At 41.0% G+C, this 26,377-nt stretch overlaps 1 protein-coding gene across 1 annotated transcript in view; it reads right to left on the bottom strand.

Moving 5' to 3' along the window:
- Positions 1 to 9,297, bottom strand: part of Poxn (Pox neuro) — a 91,907-nt gene extending 82,610 nt beyond the window's left edge. Inside the window, exon 1 of the mRNA XM_065221267.1 lies at positions 9,200 to 9,297. Coding sequence (XP_065077339.1) covers positions 9,200 to 9,212 — 13 coding nt within the window. The 5' untranslated portion in view covers positions 9,213 to 9,297. The remainder of the gene's footprint in view (positions 1 to 9,199) is intronic.
- Positions 9,298 to 26,377: the final 17,080 nt, after the last annotated feature.

Genomic DNA, 26,377 nt, shown 5'->3' with positions numbered 1-26,377 from the left:
AGACGTCAAGTACGCTTTCAACAGCGCCAGTTGGTGGTCATCGCCAAAACGCTGCATAGAATGAGGGTCCCTGCAGGATTCTATGGAATTACTTCCGAACCCGGGTTTTGGTCTACGAGACAGACATCGAGCAGAGGACAGTTGTTTTTGGTGTTGATCGAAATCGAAATTAGATATTTTGCTGGTTGAAAATTGATTAATTCGTACAGTCACATCAGCACGAGGCGTCCGTTACACGCAAGCCGTTGGGCATATTTTGCAGTTTGAGCTTACTAATTCCGTTTCAGGGAGCGTATAGGGCGTCGTTGTGCCAATTTGGTCGTGGCATATTTGCGAGTATTAGAGAGTGATTGCAGTTAGTTAAAAACTGCCTGAGAAAAATTCAAGCACTTTCGCGGATTACCCGGAGTTGCGATAGTGAAGGTATGATCACAGACAAGTAGACATAACACTATCAAAATTTTCATCTAAATCGTGTTTAACGGTAAATTTAAATGTTTTTTAGTTTGTAATACCGCCACTTGTGGCGTGCATAATCAATTCTCTTGCGTTTGACGGTTACACATGTCATATTAATCTGTACGGAACGCTCATTGCGAGTGCTCGGTGGACCAGCTACTTTAGACCAGATGACCATGACAATGCAAGAAAATTAGTTTTCGTTGAAGGAAGTATCACACCACAGGTAATTAATATTAGATATTTTTGCAGACAGTGACAGATAGGGGACATGACGATCTAGTGGAGGTGACAAGCAAAGGTGTTATATCCTAGACAAATGGCAAATTCCAAGTTCGTCATGGTAGTCGCCGTTGTCAGCAATTATATTATAAAACCGCAAAAATAGGTTATCTTCCATTTAATTCTACTTAATTAATGTTGGTATCTCTGACAGATCCGTATTTCGACTACAATGTGCAGTCTTCATCTGTGTCATTCCCACTGATGAAGACTGCACATTGTAGTCGATATACATATCTGTCATGGATACCAAAATTAATTAAGTGGAATTAATTACTTCATTACTTCATTGATTATATTATATTCTTATATCCAACATATTTTCATATAAACTTATAAATTCATTGGCTAGGGATGGGACCATCAGGGCGCTTAATTAAAGCGATTTGGATGGGGAGAGTGGAATTGCCAACTCCCTGTTGTTAATATTTCTAGAATTGAAGGTGGGCTCTTCTCCCCACTCATTGGGACATCCCCTCGTATAATGGCTTGTTCTGTATCGGGTTGAATCATTTTTATCGTTGCAAGAAAATTGTGGATCACGTGTAAGTGCCTTTTCTTAAGGGTCCAACCTCCTTTTTTGACCCTTCATACAATGGGAAGTTGAATACAACCAGGTATCGTACTTGATCAAGTCGTACGAGGTGGACACTGTCTAATGGCTGTGTCCTGTATCATTTACATCCCAAGTAACATTTGCAACATTTTTCATGAAAAATTAAAAAAAAAATCCAGTTGTAAATAAGTTATATATTAATTGCTTCTAAAACATCCCGTTTTACACGCGTTGTATTGATGTTTGCGAAGTATTCAACCTTTGACAAGCACTTGTTATCTTGAAGTTATAATTCAACATTGCATGTCTCAATTACCAGTTTATAACACATTTATAACTGATTGTATTTGGTGAAAACCGGCTAGGCTTATGAACAACATGTTTTCATATGTCATTATTAGAAACATGAATACATCTGAGATATAACATATTGATAACATGTTTTTAATAAGTTATATTTCAGTTGTACTCATTTTATCCAAAAAAGACATATGAAAATATGTTGTATATAAGGCTAGCAAGTTTTCACCAAAAACAATCATTTATAAAAGTGTTATAAATAGGCAATTGAGAGTTGCCATACCTAATTATAACTTCAATATACGATACAAGTAATGTTCTTGTTTTTCGTGTTATAAACAAGTTTTGATAACAATTATGAAATTTCTCAATGCATTCTACAAACTGCACTACAATATGACCAATGAAGCAATGTATAGAATGAAAAAAAAAAAAAACATTTAATTTTTGCTTTCAACATCACACGTACGTTTTGTAAAAGAGAAAAGTAAGATAATTAAAAGAGAAAGTTGACATTCTATTTGTTTTTGTTTTTTGCAAAGTTGGGGGATTTTATCCGGGATTTTTTATGCAATTCAATTTATTATATTAAGCTTTTTCTAAGAGCCAATGAGTTTTTTAGAAGTAGAATGATAGATTTACCATGAATTTGCAACCGCATGAATGTTTGCAGTACGGAATCTCAGTTTAGGCTTTTTATTCGCACGATAAAATTCCTCAGAGGAATAAGTTGTGTAAATTGATGATAAACAAATTCCATTCGTAGGAAGGATGAAATTAATTTACAACATGTCCAATACAGTAGGTTGCGTTACAGTCATAAATAAGTTGCGCAAGTCAAGCATATGTTATATACCGTATGCGTGATAATGTTTGCACCATTGAGCAATGTCAAGATTTTAAAAAATTCTCAAAAATTTCGTTCTCAAGTTTTTTTTTTTATTTATTCAAAGAGGGGATGTTTCTCAGAGTCTTAAACTATGTTAATCATCGATCGAGTTTTCACTTGCTGCAATTACGACCTCGACACGCTTCCGGATTGCACGGCAGGTTCTAATAATGTAGTCTGGATCCATTTCTCTCCAGGTACGGGTCAATGTTTGTCTGAGGCTTGCTGTACTCGGGTGGCGTTTAGAACAGGCCTTGGCCTTCATGACGCGCCATATCATATAGTAATCCAGCGGATTAAGATCCGGGCTGGATGGCGGCCACATATACTTCGCCCAGAACGGAAGATGTTCCTGCAACCACTTCTGAGTGCGGTTCGAGGTGTGGCACGGAGCCCCATCTTGTTGAAATACAACATTTGAATCTTCCTTTTGATAGCAGCGATAACCCTCGGAACCCGAGCTGATCTCGGACGACCTGTGGCCACCTTCGCGGATAGTTGTCCTTTATTTTCTCGGTCTAAAACCCTTTTGACGGTCCACCGGGACACTCCTACGGCGATTGAAATGTCTTTTTGTGACATTTGCGCGTGGGACAAATCACGAATACGCTGCCACTTCGTCATGGTGCAACTGTCAAACTAAGTAAATCATTTTCTTTTATACACAGCCTACTACGGTATGAGCTATAGGTTACGTGCATGCAAAGAAAACCAAGGCATTGTATGCACAGGTGAAACGGGAGCATTATCACGCATACGGTATAGATCCCACCTCTTGCGCTTTTTTCGGTATAAATAAGTTGTATATAAGTGACTAGACGTAAATGTTTACCGCTGATATTGTCATAAATAAGTTATGTAAACCCGTTTATGACAAATTGTGCGCTTGGGATACATATATACATACTTAAGAGACAGACATCGGGCAGAGAACGATTAGGATCACAGCGGGAGTTCCACAAGGCTCCACAGCAGTTCCATTTCAAATGACGATTTTTTTTTTTAATTTTTTGATCGACATTCTACGATTATGATGAAACTTGGCACAGTTGTTTGTTATTGTCCAGCATGCCATTTTACATATTTGGTTCCCTAGTTTTGTACACGATTAACACTTGAAAAGGGCTAATGCAAAAATGATACGCGTCAATAGAAAAACATATATCTTGCGAACGATTTGTTTGATTGAGATGGTGTCTTAAAAGAAGTTGCGGAAAAGTATTGTGCCTTTTAAGAAAAAATACACACAGTAAATTTTTTATTACAAAAAAAAATCAAAATTATCAAAAAAAAATAAATTACTCAATTTGCATATTTTTTTTTTAAATTATGTTTTCATATTTATTTTGAAGTTTAGGTATTACCTACTGAAGCTGTGCATTTGCTGGGCAAATCATAAACAAAAAAGTTATGAATTATTGAAAAAATAAGTATTTTCCAAAATACTACCAATAGTTATCGAATATCTTTGAAATAGTGTTAATATTAAAACTAATTAAATTTACAACAAAAAAGCCCGTAATGCTTAAATTGCCCAAAGTTGTTATTTTCGAGATACTCGTAGGTTAAAATTCACTTATCGCATAATTTAAGCAATTTTCGCTCTTTTGAGATGTTATTCGTAAGTGTTCAATCTTGTAAATATTTTTAACAAAAAGCCCAATTAATTTCCTTAAACTTTGCTGTTCACAGTTTTTTAATCATACCCATGAGTTAATATATAACGCCCAAGACACAATCTCGATCAAACAAATCGTTCACGAGATATATATTTTTCTATTGATGCTTATCATTTTTGCATAAGCCCTTTTCAATTGTTAGTCGTGTGCAATACTAGGAATTCATATATGTAAAATGGCATGTTGGGCAATAACAAACAACTAAGCAAAGTTTCATCATAATCGTAGAAGATCGATCCGAAACGGTTTACGAATCTGTGTGGAACTGCTCTCCATCCTTGGTCCAACGCTCTGGAACGGGATGTACAACGACGTGCTGACGCTGAAACTGCCCAATGGAGTCGAGATGGCTTTGTGATTTGAGTTTTCACAAATTTTAGTCATAAGTATTACAATTTAAATTTTCTGTCATAATTTTGATCGAAAAAATAATGGGAAATTTTTACAGTATTCCGTTTTTGTCAGGCTAAAATTTAGGTAGGGGCTGAAAAAATCGGGAAAGGACTGAATGTTCCATAATTCTAAAAAAATATATTTAAACGATTTACTGGCTAACACTTTTCAGGACATAGCTTCAGCTTTCATCATAAAAAAAAATATGATGGAAACCAGGACCCTAAGAGAGAATCAACGGTTTGTTATTTGTTAACATGAATTCAATGATTGTTTCTTATTTCAATGTATTTTTTTTTTCTAAAAAACATTTAACTACCTGCCACTTCTTCTCAGATGTAATTTTGAACAGATAAATCATTTTCAAATTATGATTTTTTGAAAAAATAAAATCAATTTTTCGATTTGCCGTTATAAAAATTTACTCTTGTGAAAAATAATCATATTTAATTTAAAAAAAATCCAACCTTGGGTAGTAACCAACATATAAGCAAATTTTTCTTCAAATCGGAAAGGGTCGAGCCAAAATGGTTACCTTTTTGTGCTTTTCGAGCTGGAAACGCTCTACTTATAGCGTCTCCGTTTATGAGTATATGTAGGTAGAGATGAGAAATTTCTGACTTATATGAATTCGTAACATTTTTATCCTCTGACGCTTAAATCGGTATAACACACCCATATGTTTCACAAATTGCATTGTAATAGTTGTTTAAAACTGCAAAATGTTTCAGGATTTTGAAAATCCCGGCCATCGTAATCGCTAGTCATCAAATTACCAAAAAATCAATAACCTTGAATTTACCCAGCACGAATTCGACATGGAAACACGGTATCAACCATGGCAAAATTTTCAGACAAAAATGCACACAAAGTTGTGCCGCTTCACGCCCCGAGGCAATGTATAATTCATGTGATTTTTGCGGAATGGTAGCACCCTGGATGCTGGTACAGATTTTTTCCCATGTCCAACATGCAATCGAAGTCCAAGCAGCTGATTGCCATCCCGTTGTGTGACCGTGGTCCAGTAAAAATTTCAAGCAAAATTCAAACACATTATGCAGTGTCCCAATTTGAATTTTAAATTCCAAAAGAACACCAGTTTACAACTCAATATTTTTTGCTTGCATAAGTAGAACGCTGCAATAACTAAAAACTGATAATCGCTGTTTGATGCTGACCACATTAGGATCTTTGTGTGCATAGACAGCCTTCGGGACAGGAGACACTGCGGGCGTGAGTTCTGCGCTTCAGAATGCCACCAGGTAGGCTCTAATTTTGCCCATACCGCCCTAATGCACTTTAGTTTTCGTGTCGTCCTAATCATACCCTTTCGAGTTTGGAAAATTAACATTTTCCCCATTTCTGCCTAAGCCAAATTCTAATCAGTGCATCGAACAGGAATGCACATATTTGATTTTCAAACATGCCAATCAGTGGACCTCATCTTCTTGAGCTGAAATTTGCGCCGAAAAGTAAATAGCGTTTTATCAGTCTGTCCAATAATGATGAACGCTCATTATTGCTGACAACTCTTGGGCCGTAATGTTCGAAACGTTTCACCGGAGGACAGAATGGAAAAGGCTCATCATCCACAGTCTATAATTTGTCGCGTCAATATTTGAATTTACGCGTCGCACGCGCCACACCGCAGCCACGGCATCCGACGGACAGCAAGCTCGTGCTCTCCAAACGGCACCAACCACGGCCAAGCCCGCGATGACAGAAAATAGCCTCGGAGAATTTAATCATGTCGTCCCATTCGGTGCACGGCGGGACGATAGAGTTTTCGTTGGGTATGGCAATAATTATCCTTTTTGACAGGATGCGACCGGCTGCTCGAAAAGTGATGGCTCGATTTGCTGACCACGTGGCCTGAGAGATTGCGGATTGTCGCCAAGGGCAGGCATTCATCAAAATTTGACCGAGCTTTGCCAAATCCATGCTATCATTATGTTCGACAGATGTTTGGTTATAGATTACCGACCATTGAGCAGATCAATCATGTTTCGTTAAAGTGCACTGCGACTAAGCCTTTGGGAATACACCTTGTGATTTGAAAATGGAAATACTTTTTCCAAACAGGAATCTTGCATTGGACTCACCGCTTCCGATTTGGAACGACTCAAACCAGATACATAAAATTTCATACTGATTTTTTCCCGCAAATATAAAAACCGACCCGAAACACGTAAAAATACACCGAAGCAAGATGGCCCACAACTGATAACGGCGTGCCAGATCCTTTCGCAAAACGTGATTGACTCCGTAAAACCGTCGGAATTGTTGCTGTTGTGCCCCAATAAAAAAAATAATAAGACACATCATCAGAGCTTCTGCACCTCATTAATTCGTTTCGCTTGAGCAATCAAGAAAGTGATGCTGCTGACGCGTCGTTCGTTCCGGGGCTGCCACTATAAATCACCCGTTCCCGATCCTATGCGAACGGATGACCCATCTTCCGTGCACCGGCCGGTCACGGGTGCAAAAAACTGTCAAAAAATTAGCAAACAAAGGACCAGATCTGGTTTTTAAATCAATTTAACGACACATTTTCGATTTCGTGCTCGATAAGACCGATGTGCTCCAAGAATGTTTGTCATAATCGAAGATGTTTATGGCTGCAAATTCGCGAGAAGGACGGGGCCAAGCGAACGAAGAAGCTGGGAGGGTAGTTGTGGAACCAGAAACCCGGTTCCGTTCGTCATAAAAATATTTGCTGTGCGAGGATTGATTGATGGAACGTATAATTATGATGTCTTGCTTAACGCTTCTGAACCGGAGCATCAGAAGCTCCCGTGATCGAGACCAAAACTGCGAAGCGGTTGTAAATGGTGGTGGAGACAAGCTCAAGGAAATATGTTTATGCTTTCCAATATGAACCGTCTGTACGAGCGAGGGGGGAAACGACGACGACGACAACGGTCATGGTTTCCATGGCATAAATGTACTACAGATGGTTTGTCGTACGGGAATGCGGTGATTGTCGTTCTGCGGTGGCTCCATGGGACACAATGTGCAGGAATGTTGAATGTTTCGACATGCAATAATGCTATGGTCATTTGAGGTGCTTAATTGTTGAAGCAATAGGAGGTGTTGCTGTTTCAGAGTAATGTTTCGTCGCTGCAAGGGGCAACCTGTTACAGAAAGTTGCTATGCATGTACGTATTCAAATGATACAGAATGCTTGCAGCAGAATCCTTGGCGTTGTTGTGATAAATTACAAAATAATCAAATCAATTTCCTCTACAGGCCATTCGAATTAAACTGATAAAATAACTTCCATTAGGAACCAGTTCCTTCCATCGAGCACCACTGAACTTCTAACCCAAAGACAGGCATCTAATTGGCTAAATCTGTGCCAAACACTTGACCGACCACACACCCCGAACCGACCGAACGGTGATTATTTTATTACAGTAGTTCCATCGCTCGATCCGCGTAAAGTGTATTATTTTTCAATTTAATCATAATTTATCGTTCAATGAAAACAGCACCTCGCGAAATATCCACGCAGCTCGCTGGGGGAAGTCGGATTGAAATTGCATTTTAATACGCTAGCTCACCCCCACGGGGTGTTCCTTTGGATGCAACCAGCGGAATCGAAGAAAGTGCAACCACGGAGGCCTGACCTGCTACCCCCCTGCGCGCGCGCATTAGTTGTGGTAAGTGCACTACAGTAGGTACCTACCGTGCGAAGCTCATTTCGATGATGATCAGCTATCAGGTATCTCGTGCTTTGGCAATCACTTGCTAACTATATAAACGTCAAAATCACCGATTGCTGAAACGTTGGTGGTATCTCGGATGGAACAATGGGAAAGAATTTCTGGTAAAAGGGCACAATTTCCGGGTTTTGTAAGTGTAATTTCATTAAAATTGTTGATTGAGTATCACACATTCTGAGGATTTTCAAATAACATTTACAACTAGTATTCCAATGCAAATCCCCGAGTGCACTAGCATCATATTTCTCCACGGACCGAACCAGAAGAACCTCCAGGTAATCGCTTTTCGATTATGATCCTCACCGTCAATGCAATGAGTATGATCGCAACTGTGAGCGAGCATCCGAGAGATCAAGATGTTGTTGACTGCCGGCGCTGCATCTGCATCTCTTCTTTATCTTCGCCGATATCGCCATCTTATGCTCAATTCCGATACCGCGCGGGGTAATCATCAGCCATGTGAACGGCCCCCGGTCCGGTGGTGGTAGTGGTGGTGGTGGTGCTACAAGTTCGCAACCACTTCTCCCGCACTAAACCAATATTAAAATCATATTAAAAAGGCATAGACAAGCGTTCTTTATAACCGCGGCGGCCGGGTCTTCCGTAATCTCTAAGAGGGGGCAACGCAAATGATCGCGCTAAAAAGATTAGGAAAAACGGCAGCACGGTGGTAATCCACCTCACCGCCGCCGCATCAAATGGGGCGAGAAATAGTGCTCACCTCTATTCGATAGGCTGTGAGAGCCGTTGGTAATTTGAACTCTATCATCAGTCCACTGGGCAAACCAGAACGATGATGGTTGCGGCCAGACCACTGGACTAGGGCTGATATCGACGTCACGAAGTAGCTGCGCGCCGTTGCCGCGAGTTAACCCAGTAAAATTATGATGATAATCTAATAGCCGTTTCCACTTACCGGTATGGGGCATTTCTTCCACTGCGGCTGCTGCTGCTGCTGCTGTTGCTGCACCGATAGTTGTGTGAGTACTTGAAAGCAATAGCCGTCGGCAGGCGATATCTGAAAGAACAAAAATGCAGAAAGAAACAACAAGGGGAAGTGTTATTATTGGAACGAACTGCGAGGAGGGGACGCATGGTAAATTGTTTTAATTTATTCAAATGGATATTTGATGGTGTATCATTAGGATTTTAACGCTCCCTGCTTGGGAGAAGCGATTTGGGTGGCACTAGGGTTTTGGCTGTGTAGGTAGGTACTCAATATGGTTCGGTATGCAACGAATAGGTTTTAGTAATCCATTGCCCAGTGTGAACTGTTGGGAAACTTCTATCGGCTTTTTAAATCTCAATGTTGTCATTTAGATCAAAATATCTTAATCCTTACGTTAATTTCGCTACTGTTCGTATTCTTATTTTAAAATCAAATCTAAAAAGCCTTAAACATCCAAAAGTGGTTTAAAGTGAGTGGGATTGATAGATAAAGTAAGCTACGTCAATTGGATTGTCTCGAGGTCCATTACCGCAAACCTTCCAAATTCGAACATAATTTTCGGTTCCCGGAGTTCGTGAATTTCTCGGGAAATTTTATATTTATTCAAAGATTGTTTTAGATTCAGCTCATATTCTCCACTGAAATTTATCATTAGTGTGAGATGTTGCTTGTAATTGAAGTTGACACTGTTAAAGTAAAAAAAAGTAGAAGGGTCTGTGCCTAGGGGCACGAACGGGAGCTTGACGTAGGACCGCTAGGGCACGGAACAAATGTGAAGAAAATTTAGTTCTTTTAATTGATCGATCATCTATTATCTTACCTCTATCCGTTTTTGATTTGTAGGCGTGCCAAATTTGTAGTATTTTTTTTTTTTCAAAGTGAAAGTTGATTAAGAGAATCAATAAAAAATACTTCCACCCCTGCTTCCAAGTTTGGTTACAAGATTGCAACTTTGGAAAGCATTTTGTGTGGTCATTGGGGGCATGTGGTTCTGAATATGGGCCAACGGGCAGATAAATTCTATTCTAACTTGTTACTGTAATATGCTTATTGGTCCAGAAAAGGGCCGTTTTGTTGCCAAGGTTGGTGATGATTTAACCTCCGAAACTGTACAGAGTTCGTCTGTCGCTTCAAAGCGTAGACGACATCGATGGCCGTGGCGTGTTTAGTGTAGGTGATAGCATCACGGATCTCATTTTTCAGGAACAACTTCAGCACACCTCGTAGATCAGACCGGAGATACGTCAGACACCACCACGGCGCGACGGATGGTGATTATCGCGAAGAATTTGCGATGACGATTGACACCTACTTTGCCAGGACCAGTCAATTGTTGCTTGTTAGGTTGTACAAGAGTGGACTAGCCACCACCTTCCTACTGCTGCTATTGCTATCCACGCCGCCCGAAGCAAAAATGAGCTGATGCCAGACAGCAGCGCTGCTTTATATCTTTTCAGGTTAAAGCAGAATGATGTGCAACCAAAAGGTACTCGACTGTGAGGACTGGGTTTGGGGAGAACGTTTAACAGTGTTAAAATTATCACTTTTTATGTGTACATTGGACAACGCTTGACATTACCACCTTTTCAATAGCTTCTTGTTAAGAATCATCAGTTGCTAAAGATGCGTAGGAACATTTCTGATCTATATGTGATAAAATTATTGAAATTGGTCCAGGGGCAGCTGAGTTATTAATGTTCAAAGTCTTTCATAATTTTGTTTCATGTTCCATTTTCAGGTTTTCACAAAGTGTACCCCCATATAGAAATTAAAGACGTAGTCCTACCTTTATCTGTTTGCAACATCGATCATACATAAAATAAGTATTAGCAATACCATCAAGCCCGGTTTGCCGTTTCATTTCAGCGTCCAACTTACTTGAATTTAATAAACCACTTTTTCTGTTTGTATACAAGTCGACTACCAGATCGGAGGTGTATTAAATTCAATGCATTTGATCGAAGAACACTTACAACCACATGATTCAAGATGCATAACCATTCGTATAACGCAGGTTTATAACCAGCCCTGTATAGAAAAATTGATAAATGTTGGCTAAAATCGGTTAGATTAAATTTGATACCAGTCAAACATTTGACAGATCTCTTATACAAGGATACCCAAGTAACATTGCAAGTTTTATTGAAGTTTGAAAGCACTCTACAAGTCTAAATGATGGTCTACAGAATCTTCATAAAACCCAAAGTTAGAGTTACTTGAGTAGTCATTAAAATTAATCCGTATTGAAGCATCACTCCATGATACAAAAGTTGACAAATGGTGGACTCAAAATCGCATCCATTGGATCTAACTGTTCAATAGGAACTTGAATATTCCATCTAGGCATTCTCCGAAGCCGATACTATCAGCTAAAAAAAAAGACAAAGTAAAGCAAAAGGAACTTGCTTTTATTTATTTATTTGTTCGTCTTCGAATAAATCTTACAGACTACTCTATTCAACATCCAATTAAACCTATTTTTTTTTTATTTACTTTTTTTTTTTTTTTTTGAAGTCACAAAGTCAAAATCAGGACTAGTTGCATTGATAGCTCTCAGACGGGCGTCGAAGGGATTATTGTAGCCATAACTAGTCCTGTGAGCAGGGCTGTCATCTGATCACTCAATGCGCGCAATGTAGGGGAGAACAGTACATAACGCACCCCCGGGGTAAGACGCACTTTTTCATTTGATTTTGAGTTTTTCTTGGAATTTTTAATCCATTCAAGGATTTATTATGCAGGATTTTGAGTTCAGATGCTATGCTAGAAGCAAGGTTGCAAAGACTCATTTCAGCTAAAATAATGTTTTTCGGAATAATAAAACCAAAAGATGGTATGATGGCATGTTTTACTTGTAACTTACAAGAAGAGGTTACAAAGTATGCGTTGGAAACATAAAACCTGTAAATTTTGCTTTCTATGAGTCACAATCAGCGATTTGCTGATCGCTGAGTGAGTGAGTGAGTGAGTGAGTGAGTGAGTGAGTGAGTGAGTGAGTGAGTTTGTGAAAAATCGCTGATTGTGACTCTCATGAAGTGAAATAAACAGGTTTAGTATGTCAAACACATTCTTTGCAACCTCTTCTTGTATCCTACCAATTCAAAATTTGATCATGGCATCTAATTATTTCATAATTTAGAAAAACATTGTTTTAGCTGAAATGAGTCTTTGCAACCTTGGCTAGAAGTGCTGCTTGAAAAGACAACAAAAAAGTTACGTAAAAGCTATGAAAACACACAAATAAAAGTCAGCTGGTTCGTTCTGCCCAGGGGGTGCGTTGTATACCATTCTCCCCTACTGATTTTCTGAAACATACAAAGTGAGAATCAAGCTAACACAAAGTTTGCTTGTCTTTCACCCTGCGCCGGTGTAAAGCAACGGAGAAGACACACACCCAAAAATAACGAAAGCTCAATATGTAGCCATCGCTCCGACGGCTCCGACGCAAAGAGCACCACTCAGTGTAGGGTTGCAAATGGGAAACCCAGCAAAAAGCCAAAATTCTTCTTCGTTATGCCCTTATTCATCTTCTATGCATGCAGTCGTGGTAGGCAAAGTCTGCAAAGAATTCAAAGAAGACATTAGTGCTTGTTGTATTATATTCGCTCCCTGCGCCGCACGGAGTGTACCGCTCATTGTGTGGATTGCTTTCTCACAGATTAGTTGGAAAAGAGCGTGCGAAGCAAATGTGAGAACCACACACTCTTTGTCGAGTGTTGTGGATGCATGCACAAAGTTACTTTACTAACGCTCTGAGGTGCTTTCCAGCCCTTCCTGTGAGTAGGTACAGCAATAAGCTGTGAATTCCTCAGCTGTCGTGGTGGAACGCACAGCGGAATGTCATGTAAAAGCTAAGGACAATCCATGTTGCCACGCAGTACATCGAAGATAAGCAACTGCTGTTTATTCGAGCGTCTCTCACGAAAGGTTTTCGAATGAATGAGCATGCAACGAGCGGCGTAATCAGGCAGGTTCAGCGGATCATTCCATGAAAGATTAGGTAGAGCAAACCGAATAAAGACTTTTTGAATACTTTCGACTCTGATGATTAGCGATGCGTGATGAGGTGCTCATATGGTGCCCGCGTATTTCATGATACTACGAACTAGAGCGCAAAACAATATTGACAATGTCGGTGAACCGACAGGTATATTGCCCAATAAATTCGAGAACCGTGAATTTTTTGGCCGTGTTGAACGCAACATGTTCGTTGAACAGCTTTGAATCAATTGTTACTCCAATGTCACGAATCAAGGATACTCGCTCCAGAGGCACAGGTCCAAATGTATATTGGTGGTTGACGATGGTGCACCTACGTGTGAACGAAATCACCTTGCATTTCCCTATATTTAATTCATCCCATTCTCGTCACACCACAGGAATAGTTCGTTGATATCGTTCTGTAGGAGGAGGCAGTCGAGTACGGTCTTGATAACTCTGTACATCGTCAAATCATCCACAAACAACTGTTTGAACGAAGAAATACGAGGGCACAGATCGTTCACGAAAATAACAAACAGCATTGGACCTAGGACACTACCTTGTGGTTGTGGCACACCTGATGCAATGGTGATGGCTCACGTACGCGTGGAGTTAATCGAAACGAAGGACTGCTGGCCTGTCAAGTACGAAAGAATCCACTCAGTTAACCAAGTAGGGAATCCCATGGCTTTTAGTTTCTCTGATACGTACAGATGAGGTACAGTGTTGAACGCTTTTGAAAAATCCACGTAGATGAAGTCTTCCTGTCTTCGGGATTCAACCTCTCGAAACAGTGTATTAGTGTACAAACAAACTTGTAGTTGTCGAGCGGTGCTGGACTAATATCTCAAATAACTTGCTTTTACAGCAGAGAAGCAATATCCCACGGTAGTTCTCAATAAGGTTTCGATTACCTGCTTTTGTGAATTGGTACGATTGAAGCAATCTTCCAAGCACTAGAGAAAGTCCGTTCACTCATTGAACGGTTGAAGATACAGGAAATCGGAGAAGTAAAGAAGCATGCACAGTAATTTAGGATAGTAGAGGGAATTCCATCTTCCCCGGGCCCTTTTGATACATTGAGGGCGTCCAAGGCTCTCTGAACAACATTCGGTAAAAACAAAAATGTCAGATCCAACTCTTGAATTTGATTGAAACTGCTAGGACGTAGAGGCGGTGAAGATGTTCTTTAAACTGTTTGAAAAAAGCTCACGAACAAATTTGCTACTTCGACAGGAGAGCTAGCCGTGGTACCGTCGAGTGAAACTGTGTTCGAAATACGTTGACAAGACCGCTGCGATTTGACGAACTTCCAAAATGCCGATGGGTTTTGATTTAAGTTCGATTGCGTTCGGTCAGAATATTCCTTATAGCACGATTCTAGTAGATCGTTGCATCTGCTTTCGATCAGCCGAAGATTTTGTTTGCTTTCATTGGTTTTAGTGTTGAAAGGTTCCAACCTCCAGGGCATCCCCGTCCTGTTCAACATTGTGGTGAAGTGGGAGCGGTACAAGCCGGTCAGCCGTGGAGTCACCCAATGCTCGAACTGCCTGCTGTTCGGGCATGGTACGAAGAATTGCCATGTGGTCAGTCGCTGCATCTAGTGTGGCAAACAACACAAAACCGACGCCTGCGACAGACTCGATGAAGCCGATCCCATTTGCGCCAACTGCGGTGCTGCTCACAAAGCTACAAACAAGGCCTGCCCGAAGCGCGCCGAGTACATCGAGATCCGGAAGAAAGCATCGACGAGAAAGCGGCCACAGGAAGGTGCTGGAAATGAATGATCAGAACTTCCCACAGGTTCCACGACGACCGATTCCAGTGCTGCCACCGCTGCCACTAAATCAACGATTGGCTGCTGCTCGTTCCACTGCTACTGCTACTCAAGCTCAAACTTCCGGAGCCCCTGCAAACTCAGGTCCTGCTGCTCCACAGCCGCAGGATGTCCCAACAGCCCCTGGGCTAAACTGGCGTCAGGATGGACCGTCCCTACCACAGCCCGAAATCAACGATGGTTCTTGGTTCACCGCAGCGGAACTAATGATCATCTTCCTCACGATGCACGACATTGCCAACACCATCATAAACAAATCCGACCAGCTCCAAGCTGTGGCTACCTTCATGCTCAGTTATGGACCGTGAGCTCATTAAAATCGCAAACTGGAACGCTTGCTCGCTCAAGAGCAAAATTATCGAGTTCATTGACTTCCTCAACGAACATACCATCGACATCATCACCGAAACTCACATGAAACCGGAGATGAACGTATTTATTCCTGGATTCCGGCTCGTGAGGCTGGATCGGACAAGCTCTGGAGGTGGTGCAGTGGCCATCGCTACCAGGAACAACATCTGCTGCCGGCTGTTACCCAGTTTCCAGCTGAAAATGGTTGAAGCATTGGGAGTAGCAGTCTTCACACCCGTCGGCCCCGTCACCATCATTGCGGCCTACTGCCCGAAACAAGCAAACGCCAGGGATGGATCCGCGGCAGACCTGCGAAGGGATATTGTCAAGATAACACGACGCCGTACGAAATTCATCATCGCTGGTGAACTGAACGCCAAACATCAAGCTTGGGGCAACCAAAGGCGGAATCAAAACGGCACCATCCTGACCGACGACCTGCAAGAGGCTCACTACACTATCGTGGCGCCGGACACTCCCACCCGGCTGAGTCGGTCTGGCGTGCACTCCATCATCGACATCTTCATCAGCAACATGGGAGACAAAATCTCTCAACCTATGATAGTTCGGACCACTATCCGGTGGTGGCCGAAGTGGGCTCATCCGTCAACCGATTCCAAGCTTCCCGACGCAACTACCATCGTGTCAGCTGGGATCTGTTCCAACACTGTGTCGACTCCACTGTCGACTACGGTGTCCTGGAGATGCCCGAAGACGTTGACCGGTGTGTGCATTCCATCGAGGAGGCGATACCCCGGGCCAGGGAACAACACGTGCCAGTATCCGGACAGATGAGCAATACTCTGAACCTTGAAAGATCTACCAAAGACCTTATAAGACTCCGTAACACAATCAGAAGGCAGTACCAACGCTCTGGTCTGCCTGTCCTTAAGACCCACTGTAATCGCCTAACAAAAACCATCCAAGCCAGGATGGTGGACCTCAGAAACCAGGACTTTGCTAACAGGATCCGCTCTCTCCCAGATTGTGCAAAGCCCTTTTGGAAACTAACCAAAACTCTTAAAAATAAGCCAAGACCCATACCACCACTGACCCCACTGGATTGTTACGGCAACCCAGTGGTTCATCTGATAACCCCTGAAGAGAAGGCTGCCGCGATAGGTCAACACTTCGTCAGCTCCCAAGATAATCTCGGAACATCGTCAGCCCTCATGAATCTGAAGTTGCTGAAAATGCAACCCATATACATCAGATTCCTAACATTTTTCCAGAGGAATCCGAAATTAGGCTAACGAACTGTTGGCCTTTAACAAATTATCTAAAAACATGAAGGCCCCAGGTTTCAACAACATCCTGATACCGAAGAAAACAACTTGTTATTCGAGGAACTATTTGGTTTTCGTAAAGGTCGTTCGACCGTCCACCAGCTGACTCGAGTAACAAACATTCTCAGACGGAACAAGTCTTTTTCGAAAACATCTGCCATGGCGTTGTTGGACGTTGAAAAAGCGTTCGACAATGTCTGGCATGATGGCCTGGTGTTTAAATTGCAGCAGTACGGTCTTTCAATCTTCCTAGTGAAGATAATAAACAACTACCTATCGGACAGGACGTTCCGAGTCTCTCTGAATGGCATCTCATCGGATGCTTTCAACATCGGTGCCGGGGTTCCACAAGGAAGCATCCTTGGCCCCATTCTATTCAACCTGTTCACCTCCGATATGCCGGCTCTCCCTGATGGTGGATCGTTGTCTCTGTTTGCAGATGGCACATCCATTGTCTACAAGGGTAGGGTCATCGGAGCTCTGACTGCCAAACTTCAGAGAGGCCTGGTCATCTTCTTTCCACACTCAAAATCTCCCAGACTTGTTCCGTCTGAGAATAATAAGATCTGCTTGAACGGCTCAGTGGTGGAATGGTCCAAAGAGGTCGTGTACCTCGGGCTAACACTAGACAGTAAGCTTCTTTTCAGGGAGCACGTTGACAAAACCAAAACCAAGTGCAACATCTTGATAAGATCGTTGTATCCACTCATCGACAGGAGGTCTACTCTGTCCCTGAAAAATCAGATTGCTGTCTACAAACAAATCATCCTTCCCGTAATAGAATACGGGATGCCAATCTGGGAGAATTGCACCAAATGCCATCACCTCAAACTCCAAAGGATCCGAAACAAGATCCTTAGGATGATCCTTAACAGTCCCCCGCGGACTAGAAATTCTGAGGTCCACCGCCTGGCTGGTCTTTAGACACTGGAGTTACGGAGAGCTGGCTCCATCGCAAGGTTCAGAGATTGCTGTAGGCGAACCGATCAACAGATCGTCAGGGATCTGGCACGTTAGGTTAAGTTAGGTTAAGTAGGTAGAATAACAAATTAAAACATTCAAACAACATACTTCACCAGAAGAAAATTGAAAAACATTACACAGTAAAACACAACATGTACAACACAAAATCAAAAAGTTCACCAAAGATGAAGAGCCGTTCTGGCTAACCTCTTGCCCTGTATTAGCAATTGTAAACCACATAACAAATCAAAATAAAGAAGAATTTTACTACTACTGTAGAAATAGTACACCGATCGAATTGCACCATTCTTGATATTTTTAATTAAAGGTTAATTTCGCCATACATTATCAAGTAAATTTTTCGATCGAAGGAGGCTCGCCCTCTGGTGATGAGTGCTGTCAGAAGCAGTACGAAACACATAATGTATGTATGTATGTAAGGTAGCCACCATCCCTTCAAAGATCTTGTCTTGTATGCAGCTCCACTTAATAGCAAGATCAATTTGAGCTACCGATCTGAATTCACAATATCGCTGTATGAAGGGCCAAAAACGAAGGGATGGACCCGTAAGCAGAGACACTTACGCGAAATCTACGGGCATTTAAGAATCTCCTTCCAACGATACGATCCAACAAATCGAATAACACCATTCGCAATACTTATTAAGAAGGGCGCGTCAATCTCACTGAAACTGTTGAAGTAGAATTCACACCACCACAATCGAATCGGTAGGATAAAGAAAATGATAGTGTTTATTTCCTCCTAGACTCCGGTTGTCATACCACTCCATCGTCCAGTTTAAGGTCAAATGATACCCTGATGCTCCCTCCCAACCCAGTATTTATTTGTATAATGAAAATATATGTAATGGAGAAATGAAATATATCAGAACATTAAATATGAAATAGTGAATATAAATTTATATGGATAAAATAGTTGATATTATGCAATGAAAATAATAAATATTTTACATATAATAAGATGCAACTCTTTGTTTCCTCAGCTCACAATATGAGGTGGATGTAACACTGAAATTTCAAGGTTATATTAAGCAAATTTATATTTTTATCTCTAATTATACTTGATATTCTCTCCATACAATAATGTAAAGATATAAATGTAAAATATGATGTATAACTAACAGGACTAACAATGAAATGGGAACCTCATCTAAATAAAGCCATGCATAACGAGAAATAACCTGTATAAAAAATAAATGCATATAATGTTATGTATTGTTGTTGCTTCCACTGCTTTATCCGCTTACTTTTAACTTCGATGAGTAATGCAATACAATATAATTATACAATTGTTCCAATATTAGGGTTAGATAGATATTGTAGTCTGCAGAAGGTTAATTATTTTAATGCTTGTCTTTTTTATGATTTATCATTCCATTATCGTAATCCAGTACTTCTTATATGCTTTGGATTTCAATTTAATGGATGGATTATCTTTGTTTTATTTGAAATTCAACATTGTTTGGTCCATGAAGAAGTATGCTGTTGAGGCGAACAATAAAATGAAAATAATTAAAATCAATATGTGCCTGCCTTAGATCAGCCGGTTAAGGCATAGTTATTGAGCAACAGTTAGTTAAATCAACGCCTAGTGCGTTCCAGAAACATTACAGGTCGTAGAACAATATAACGAAGTAAGAAGCAGTACGAAACACATAATTGGCATTTTATGTGTACATTTTTATGCAGGTATCCAAACAATAGATCTTACAACATTTATAAGAGGATACGCCAATCAAGATGAATTATAAAATGTCAGCGATTACAATGCATAGGTCTACTCTGAACTTTTCTGAGATTCCCTGATAATTTCTAAGATTTTCAAAGCTTCTCAAAGGTTCCATTGTTTATGATTGAAGCACCCTGATCATGCTGTAGGGCCCCTTGTACTTCTTTAAAACTCTCCAAGGCTTGTCTTGTGCTTTCGCAGACTTCCGTAAAGTTCTTCTAAACTTCTCTAAATATCCCTGCGTCTGTTTGAGGTTCTCTTGAACTACTCGTAAGCTCTTTACCTGTATCTGAAGTTGGCTTAACCTCTTAAATGTTATTTTTTTAAAAACCACCTAATAGCTCTAAAGGTTCCCATGCACTCCTCAAAACTTATCTGATAGTTTTAAACGTTTTCAAATCTTATATGAGGACCTGTGTTGGTTTAAGTTTTCCCCTGAACGTCTGTAATATTTTCGTTACTAATATAAAAGTATAAAATTATACTATGTATGCGTCAACTTTCACTCATTCTTACATATGTACAGAATGTTAGTCGATTTGAGCGATTTTTGCTATGGACCACTGTTTCACTAACAACAAAAAATAGCAAACATTTGTATAGCCTGGATTTGGTTATAATGAAGTTTACTCAACATAATTGCATCAAGATGTATCACTTAGGCATTCATGTTCCAGATTTGTTTTTTTTTTTAGAATCTAATTTTATGTTACACATTCATGATTTCATGACCTATTTCATGGCACAATATTTCACTTTTCAAAACTAAACCTTATGGAACGAAACTATTTCTATGTCAAGCTATCCATAAAGTTGGCATATTTTTAGGAACGTTAAATCTTAACTAAAAAAAGGCGCTTCGAATGCTGTTGAGAATATTCTAAGAAAATTTAAACCAATATTTCTCAAAAACTATCCACGTTGGCAGCGGTTTGTGGCTTCCATTTTAGATATTAAAATCATGGTAGTGTAATCGGGACGTAATTATAGCATTCCAATTACCCATAAGTGACAAAAGCAGATAGATTTGAAAACAGGCTACATTGTTTAACATCAATAATAACAAATTGAATTCCTATAGTTAACATTCTTCTGAACTTCGCTTATCCTTTGTATCTCAGAGCAATCCATTCTACAATACAATACAATTTATGTCTTGTAATTATCCATACAGACACAGCCCTAGCATCTCATTAGAGCGTGTTTATTAATTCATGTTTTATTTGGATACCATTAAGAGATAATTAAACCGAGTAACAAGCCAGTCATTCAACATTTTCCAGTCACCGTCGTCATCAGTACATAATTTTAATACCCATCGGAATGGTGTGCAGCTTCCTATCATGGCCCAATAGCCCAACGCAGGTAATGGTGATCCTAATGGTGTGCTACTGCAGTCCAGCATAAAATGATATAAAACGTGACAACGCTCGGACATTGAAACCAACTGCTCTACTCGAGGGAACAAAGACTCCCAGATCCTCCACGAACTACTTGGGACTTCTGCTGGCAAGCTTCCCGAATCGGAAAAGAGATAAACATTTACGATTTCTTACGCATTTATATCATTTTATACACTCGCATGTTCTTTTCCGTCATCACCGAAGATGATCATCCTCGCTCGTTGACTTGATCCCGCTCCTGATGCTACCGCAACCCCAAACACGGCCGGGAGACAACTCCGTGGTCAGCTCACTTTTAATTGTTTTTTCGTCTCCTGGATTTGTTGTCGTTGTCTGTGTACGTGAAGTTCTTTCGCTTTATTTTCATTCATAAAATTAATGTTTGCCTTTGCCGTCCATCACCGAGTGCCGGAGCAACGCCACCACGCCATCACGATGTCATTCGTTTCATCAAAATACACCAAAAAAAGAAAGATTTACCTCGGCGATGACGACGACAAAGACGACGAAGACGACGATGGCAACGGCGAGAGTTTTGGGTACTAGTTGAGTCAAACAAGGTTAGCAAATGAAATGATCCGCCTCTTTTACGATCACGCTTTGACTTTGGTTAACCCGGGAGATCGGAGAGTTGAATGAAATTTCATATTTCCGCTAGTTCGGAGAAAGGAATACATGAAGATAGATTCGCCTGATAGACAGCTACACCTCTACTCTGATTCATTCATTCATTCGACCCATGGGGAAAAACAGTTCATGCGTCTAATTTATTTTAATTTCACCAAAAAGTGTTACAAATTATAAGTACTGTTGAATCGTAAAATTTAACTAGCATCCAAACAAATCCCAGCCCAAACCAGTATCTTCAAGTCTTGTTCGCTGATCTGAGCTACTGTTGCAGCAGTTGCTCATACCAGGCTTTTTTTGCGCTAGCAGCTCAATTCCAAAAGCTGATTACAAACAAAGATCCACTAATTAACAAACGAAACTCGTCGAGTGTTGGACTTAATTTCAAACGGATCTGCAATTTCTCACAATTTTCAAGACCGTTTAGTGGCGATAAAATGTTCGGACCTTAGGTCAATAAAATTGCGAATTAAATTAGCATGCCGCCTGAGCACGGCAGTGGCAAAGAACACAGTGCAAGAAGGAAGTAAGGTGGTTAGAGATAATTCGCTTGCGAGTAAGTCAGTTTGGCCGAAACTATTTAGTTAGGTGAACTATTTTGAAATTACTTTAAACGATTTGCCTAGAACTGATCAAAAATTGGCCGCCTTTGGCCGTTTCCGCTACCGTGAAAATCAAATTTCCATGAATCGCACCCTCTTTTTTTTTTCGCCACAAGCGCATTTCAACAAAAGTGTTGTGATAAATATTAATGAAGACGACAGGTCAGCTCAATAGTGGGCCGGTGATACTTGAGAAACACCGAAAAACCTACTTCCAGATCCTTGCAGTCAACATAGCCGTAGCTTCGTAAGCAGGATCCGTGAAAGGGTACACCGATTAGCATAACCATGTCCTAATCTACATACGCACATAACCGACACGTATTCTCACTTCCATGGGCGGCGGTCAACATCGGTGAGGGGCAAAATGGTTTTTTTTTTTGACACATATGTTTGCATTCACGAACATCCACTTCCAGCGAAGATGTCAGAATGTTTCGTGAAATTTAAACAATCGTGTAATTCAAATATTTAATCGACATTTTTTTCGGAAAATACTCTACGATATAACAATTTGACGAAGATAACATATCAAGGCAACTCTGCTATAATGCAAGGGACAAATCTCGAGGAAATAGTCAAATGGATGCTGTGAGGGATTTAATTATCGATTCCCAAAGAATCACCCAGCGTGAAAATGAGGCGATCCCTAAGATTGGCTGATGTTGAAAGAGGAAGAGTTAAGCAGTAGCAATCTGTGATTGCCTCTGCCGAAAATTGAAGTCAAATGAATGTATGATGTTCATCCATTTGACAGTTGAACGAGGGATAAGTCATCAAGGGTATCCGCCTACGTTAGGGTGTACCCCACATCCCACTCCATCTCTAAAAAAAGACAAACCCCTCCTTAAGGTGCCTTCATCGTTTTATATAGAGATAAGTGACATTGGAAGCATGCACAGCAACGAACATATGGCCATGAAAACATATTTATTATTTTCCTCGGGTACTAACCTCAAAATGTATGGCATTCGATATATCAAAGTGAGTTTGACAGTGGTTTTCCTATTTACTTTTTTTTATTTTTACTACCACACTCTCACTTATACCACCAATCAATACTAAACGAACGATTTTAAATTGGCTCACTACTTGACTAGCCTATTGGTCCTAAGCAAATCGATTAACGTACCCCATTCTAGTGGAAATTCTAGTATTACACTATATTTGTTTTGATTCGCTATGAAAGTTTGACAGATAAAATGAGGGGTTCGTGGATTTTCCTATGTTTTGAGGGGTGCATCGATTAGCTTGGGACCGAAGAAAGTACCAGAGCTGAGCCAAAAAGTTGAACACGTTTCTTCAGGACCTTCTGGTCGTAGAGTTACCTCTATGCTTATACCATTAACACATAAGACAAGTAAACTATTTAGTAGATACTTGTTGCTTGATTCCTGCTGGGTTGCAATTCATTTCGTTGACTCTAAGCCGAACGAAGAATTCTTCTACAATAGAATCGGCCTGGAGCTGATCATTTCTAGTCCCGACATAGTATCCACTCGAGACCCCAATCAACTGCAATAAAAAGGCAACGTGTGTGAGATCTACCTCGGAGTCGATAACCTATTCCGGGTTCACTGTTGAGTGTTATTTTCGCTTGTTGCTCTTCAGTATCCGGCACCCATGCAAGATACTCAGGTCATCGTAGCCTGTCGTGTTTTATAAGATTTGCTATCCATTCAGTTATGTACTTCATATAATTCGTAATTAAGCAGCCTCATAGCCTAGTGAGTAAAGACACGGTATTACCAATCCGGAGGCGGCGGGTTCGATTCCCGGTCTGGTCGAGGGAATCTTTCGGGTTGGAAATTTTCTCGACTTCCCTGGGCATAAGAGTATCATTGTGCTTGCCACACAATAATACAAATGCATGCATTGGTATTGGCATTAATAACCGTAGAAGTGCATTTAGAACACTAAGTTGAGAGCACGCAATAAACTAATATGCGCTAAAGAACTAGCTTGAAATGCGAATAAGAAGAAGAACACAACTCGTGATTCATGCGGCACCACAAGATGTAATTTTCTAGTTTACTGTCAAGAATTGTTCACAGAACATTACGTTTGAAATCTCGGTCGGCCTTCGTCGAAGATTCACGTCTGCGGTTATCGAAAATATCAACAAAGCTAGTTTCGTTTTTCGACTGCAATCTACGGGACTTTATGTGGTTCGCAACCCGCAAAAATGCTCATTAGCAGCTACAATACTGTAATACCTTCACTTCGCGGTTAACATAGTATTGCACTGTGTTTCAGAATATTGTGGCGCCAATACCAACAGGAAATGCGCTAGTCAGATTAGTGACTTCCAACGTCCAAGTTTACATTAGTGATATAGGAAAAACAGTAATACCAGCGAGAAATAACGCTTGATTTTTAGTCGTATACGAGGTTGTATGTACAATATGTACACAAGTTCTTCCACTGCTCCCAGCGAAATAAACTAACGATATTTATAAAATTTACTTATGCTTTTTAGCCAAAAGAAATCGTTAAAAATTTTGTGAGCGAACGCCACTTCCACTATTTGAAGGGGCATGTGCGTGTGTTTGTGATGATGGTACCGTTCCTCTGCAAACCAGTTTTCCTTGTTGAATAATAATTGTTATAGTGCATCATCCTGATTCAACCCATCTTAAGTATTGAATAAGTTGGAAATCTCATATATAACCCATACACATGACTTCGATCCATCAAGCACTGTACGACTCAATATAAGTATAAAACTATGTCCTAGCTCAATCTGCCAAAGCTCAACTCTCTTCACTAAATGGTACGTGAAATCAATTAAAGTATTGTTAGTCTGCAAACTGTATTCCCAAAATCCACCAATGATTGAGAAAGGACTCCTCCAACGGTCTCTATCCGTGAACTACCAAAGCTACTACTGAATAAATTGTGTGCTCTAGTCTGAGTCCCTTCTTGTTAAAAGGACAAATGAGACCATACAACCAGTTAAGCGGGAAGTTCTGTCTCCTCTCATATCTTCAGCTGTAACAGGTAGCTGCCCACTCCAGGCCTGAGAAGCTCAGCCTGGAGCTCGTCCTTACCACCAACCCTATTGGTAAATATCAGTGGTCCCTTCGAGACAGGGAGCGATCGATATTCAGAACAGTACTTCATCAGACTACTAGTACGATTCTACAAGAATTTAGTTCGCGAATGCTTTCCTGTGACAGTCATCATAGCGTTATTGTAGCGACGCCTTTTGAGTTAAACCAGCAGTGCCACTCCTTATTTAAACCACTCCAACTCATACCCAGGGGATCTTTTGATTCGATCATAGTCACCACTATCCTTCTATCGAGCACATATTCAGAGTGTCACGTACTGATACATTGTTACGTTTAGCTTAGTTTATGTTAGAACAGTTCATAGTTAAGGAAAATTTCCAACAAAAAACACATAGGGAAAAGATTCAGTGTAGGCCGAGAGGTGTAATTATATGCTGCATGGGTGCATTGCTTGACAGCCACCGTACACCGCTAATTATTTTGCACACAAAAGCTGCTGAATATCATCCGTCACATTGGCTTCCGCTGAAAGCAAATGACAGGAGAAAGCAAGCAATCGCGCAGACTGGCAAAACGTTTGCTTGTCCCGTACCGTGCGCGAGTGTTTTCGTCTCGTGCGGGGAAACAATCGGTCGGTGGTCCCAAAAGCGGGCAAAGTGGAATCGGATTTGTACCTTGACCGTTCGCCGGACAGTGGCAGGCAGAAAAAGTGACACCAACTTCGCACGGGCAGAGCCATATTGGGGCTACCTGATTGAGGTGCAGTACAGGCACGAGAACGATCAAAATCGGATCGGATTAGTTCGATCTATCGGAACTTACGGAGCGAACACGGGCGGAGCCGAGAGGTGATTCGGAAGTTTTCCCCATTGTTTTGCGAAGTCACGGGATTGTCACTAGCACACGCTCAAAGACACGCAGCGCATTGTCAGTGCGCAGGCTTAACGCGCCGCTTGAATTCCGAGAGAAACTAGCAACCAGAAAGACTTTCGGAAGAAGGCCTTCTTTTGATCTCTTCTGATTTTCCAGCGCGCCGGAGAACGGTTTGCACAGGACGAGGATCGAGGGTCCGCGCGTGTGAGCAGAACAACGGCTTACGGCTGTGAGTGGGACAAGCATCGGGCACAACCGGGACAGAGCATCGTGCACTGGCCAACCGGACGGAAGTGACGTGTGTGATTCACGAAAGGACGGCAAAGGCAAAAGCGTGTGGGCTACGAGTATCTACGTACACGGTCGACACGAAGAACCATGCGCATGTGATCCAAACGGGAAGCCAGCGGTAGAATCCAAGCTGCAACCCAGCAGTTCTCTGGTCGAGCCCATGCATC

Source organism: Ochlerotatus camptorhynchus, unplaced genomic scaffold, assembly GCF_037179485.1.
Source record: "Ochlerotatus camptorhynchus isolate MF236.1 unplaced genomic scaffold, CSIRO-AGI_Acam_v1.1 ptg000012l, whole genome shotgun sequence".
NCBI classification, from domain to species: domain Eukaryota; kingdom Metazoa; phylum Arthropoda; class Insecta; order Diptera; family Culicidae; genus Ochlerotatus; species Ochlerotatus camptorhynchus.
Note: the sequence above shows the minus strand (reverse complement) of the source record. Positions and strands in the feature narration are given on the sequence as shown.